Genomic DNA, 2,999 nt, shown 5'->3' on the forward strand with positions numbered 1-2,999 from the left:
CGCGATCCCCGAGCGACTGCCGACATGGTCCCCAAGGATGTATGGGCAAATCTACCACCGGACCCAGAAGTCGCCGAACTAGAAGAGCAGCGCGCACAACTCAAGCAGGGCAACTACCGAATTGATGGCCACCCAGACGAAAAACAGATCCGTAAGCTCACYGAAGACATCCGCAAGAAGAATGCGCAGCGTGAGAAGCGAGCGGTGAAAGAATATCGTGAGYATTATTTTTATAACCGYCCTACCTGGGACGTTGAAAGACATGCTCGGGGGGAAGAAGAAGAAGAGTACGAAGAGCCGGTCGTCAATCTCTCCATTCCCGAACGCGCAAGATTGGCGGACCTTTTCTGCCACCAGCCTGATGACTTAAGCGAAGACCGAATTTTTCAGCTCAAGATTGAAGCCGTCGATCTCATGGTAACTCTTTGCAATAAGAGAGAGACGGTCAAGCGTGATCGCATCCGCCAAAGGACCAATGGCTGCCTGCCCATGAAGACGGAGCCTCTCGAAACAGAACACGAAACGTTCTCCAGCCCTGCCCGATTCCCTTTGCTCATGCATGCAACGCAATGCCCTGATTGTATCGGCGATGAGCGACTCTCTCGGGAAGAACGCACCTTCACATACTGCCGCCCGACTGTCATGAACGACCATTTCGATGACAGTCACCTAATTAGACGCGAGCAGGCTGAGCGGAGCGGTGAGAAGATACGATGCGAGCACCCCAAGTGTCGCGACGTCAAACTGAAACATATCAATCACTTCCGCCGYCACGTRCAAGAAGTTCATGGTGTTACTCTTCGGACGTCCGAGCAAGTCCAGCAGAGGCGACAGCGCAAGGCGAAACGACGACATATGGCCAAGGAAAATTGCCAGAATTAGCTAGAGCGTACATAGTCTCAAAGAGTAGCCTTGCTACCTTTCTTCATCCAGATGAGATGGCTTCTACATGTCGGGGSCGGGGAGGAGGCCCGATGCACGTAGGCGATATTGGAATTTGCTACCCTCGCGAGGGCTCAGTATTGCTGCAGAGTCAATCCCTAGAAATAGACATCATTTGACCACGAGCCATGATTGACTCATYAGACAGCTGTTCAGTGCTCCCCATTGGTCGTTACTGTCGTAGGCGCTCGGATAGTTTCTCGTCTTCCGTGTTCGGTTTACCGTTCTCTGTTTCCTGAAGCGCCCTGTCCACAGGAGCCTTTACCAGAAAGTGCTTGGAGCCTTTACTGGTAATTTCCCTTTTTCTCGATTTACTGGTAAATGCTCATCGTATTTTCTGGTAAAGGTGTTTCCTCCTGACTGGTAAGACCGCGCTCTGTTCCACTACGAGGTTTTATTCGCCAACTAAAATTAGTAACTAGCTCTTGTCACAAGCTTATGCGATCAGCAAGGCTCTACATAACTAAGTTACGTGCCGAGGATAACATACGACTGGTTGGGCTGGCAGTCATCACATAGTTATTGCTTCTGCATGCCGTCGCGCCACGACGAAATCTCGTCAGCTGTTCAGGACTCGAGAATGTCGAAACCAAACCAAGCCTCCGACAATCACTTCTGTGCAAACCAAGCCCACTCATATCAGATCGAAGCCCAACCATCTTTGCGCAGATCTTCAATCCATGAGTTTATTTATATGAATTTCCAGACCGTAAATTGCAAGTCCTCAAATTTTAAACCCACTTCACACCAAATTTCTCTAGTTCCACGAATCTACCAATATACGAACCTGATCATCATACGTGATTGTTCGACTTGGATTGACATACTACCCTATTCTACCTGCTTCGAGAACATACAATGAAAGACACATTAACGAAAGAAGCCATCGATCAAATGCAACTAGTCCAAAAGACTGACTCCGAAATCTCCTTCACAACGAATCGCCAACTCGCGCATCACGTCCACAACGAAGGAGGGCACTTCAGCAATAAGCTCGTACCAACCTCCCAACAGACAAACCTCTTCAGACACGCAAGCAGCGAATTGCGCTAGAATAAGACGAAGATCATCCCCCTCRACGGTGCAACCGTTGTAGACAAAACGAACAAGATCCCCAAAAATGGGCATCAACGTATGCTCAGACATGACCCAATGCACCAGTTGCCAGGCAAGATTACAACGGGCCAACTTCATCAAGGAAGTGACGGCAAATTCTTTAGCAAAGCTCCAAACCCTCGCATGTCCAATCARTACATTCTTGAAATTCTCAGTTTGTGGATCGAACCTGGGAACTTGGGTGTTTTGGTCGAATCGGAACATGGGGAGATGGCTCTGAAAGAAGTTCGAGAAGAGCCGTTTTTTGTTTTCACATTGCCCAGATTTGTGCAGTTCGCAACTACACATGCCGGAGGGCTGTTTGCGCTTGACAGGAACCCGAGCCTTTGATGCAGTTTGATTGCTATAAATACATCCAGAACCATTCTCTGTAGCAGTTACGGAGGATGCGAAGGAAAACAGAAATCTGGCTGGGGTTTGCTCCAATATAAGGCTTGCAGTACCCAAAGACTCTCCGAATAAATCGAGGGGTACATCCTCCTTGTGCGGTTTCAGGGGCGACCCGAACGATAAGGATTTTGGACCATCGTTCGGGGCAAAATCGAACAAATGTTGTGACTTGCGAGCGTCTGAGCTTGTGGGAGAGAAGTTCGGAGTGTTCGGGAGCATTGTGTTGCCAGGTTTCCCCTCGACCCTGTTTGTGGTATCGATTCTGTCAGACGTTCCCAATTCATCTTGCTCATTGATATCGAAGTCCACATAAATCCCTGAATACACAAATTGAGCGAAACGTGAAAACACGTCTTTGTCAACATGTTCCAGGCGGRCGTAGCGCTCGYYACCCTCAGCTATATCGCGGAATTGGACAGACAAGGTAGAAAKCAAGCTTGAGTGCAAGCTAAACTCAATTTCTTTGCTCCCGACCACGAATGTCGTCAAGCTTGAAGTCACATGTCTAGCATTGCCAAGTTAGGAAAAACGTGTATGAATCAAAGACTAGG

General features: G+C 48.7%; 2 protein-coding genes across 2 annotated transcripts; one reads left to right on the top strand and one right to left on the bottom strand.

The window, feature by feature from the left end:
- Positions 1 to 24: 24 nt before the first annotated feature.
- On the top strand, positions 25 to 882 carry FMAN_09777 (uncharacterized protein; the record flags this gene model as incomplete). The annotated part of the gene is made up of 1 exon (XM_041820376.1): positions 25 to 882. One exon carries the CDS (start codon positions 25 to 27, stop codon positions 880 to 882), a length of 858 nt encoding a protein of 285 aa, XP_041686263.1.
- Positions 883 to 1,842: 960 nt separating this feature from the next.
- FMAN_09778 (uncharacterized protein) lies at positions 1,843 to 2,667 on the bottom strand (the record flags this gene model as incomplete). Its single annotated transcript, XM_041820377.1, has 1 exon — positions 1,843 to 2,667. The coding sequence occupies one exon, from the start codon at positions 2,665 to 2,667 to the stop codon at positions 1,843 to 1,845; it is 825 nt and encodes a 274-aa protein (XP_041686264.1).
- Between the last annotated feature and the right edge of the window lie 332 nt (positions 2,668 to 2,999).

The sequence above is a fragment of the Fusarium mangiferae genome, assembly GCF_900044065.1.
Source record: "Fusarium mangiferae strain MRC7560 genome assembly, contig: FMAN_scaffold011, whole genome shotgun sequence".
In the NCBI taxonomy this organism is placed as follows: Eukaryota; Fungi; Ascomycota; class Sordariomycetes; order Hypocreales; family Nectriaceae; genus Fusarium; species Fusarium mangiferae.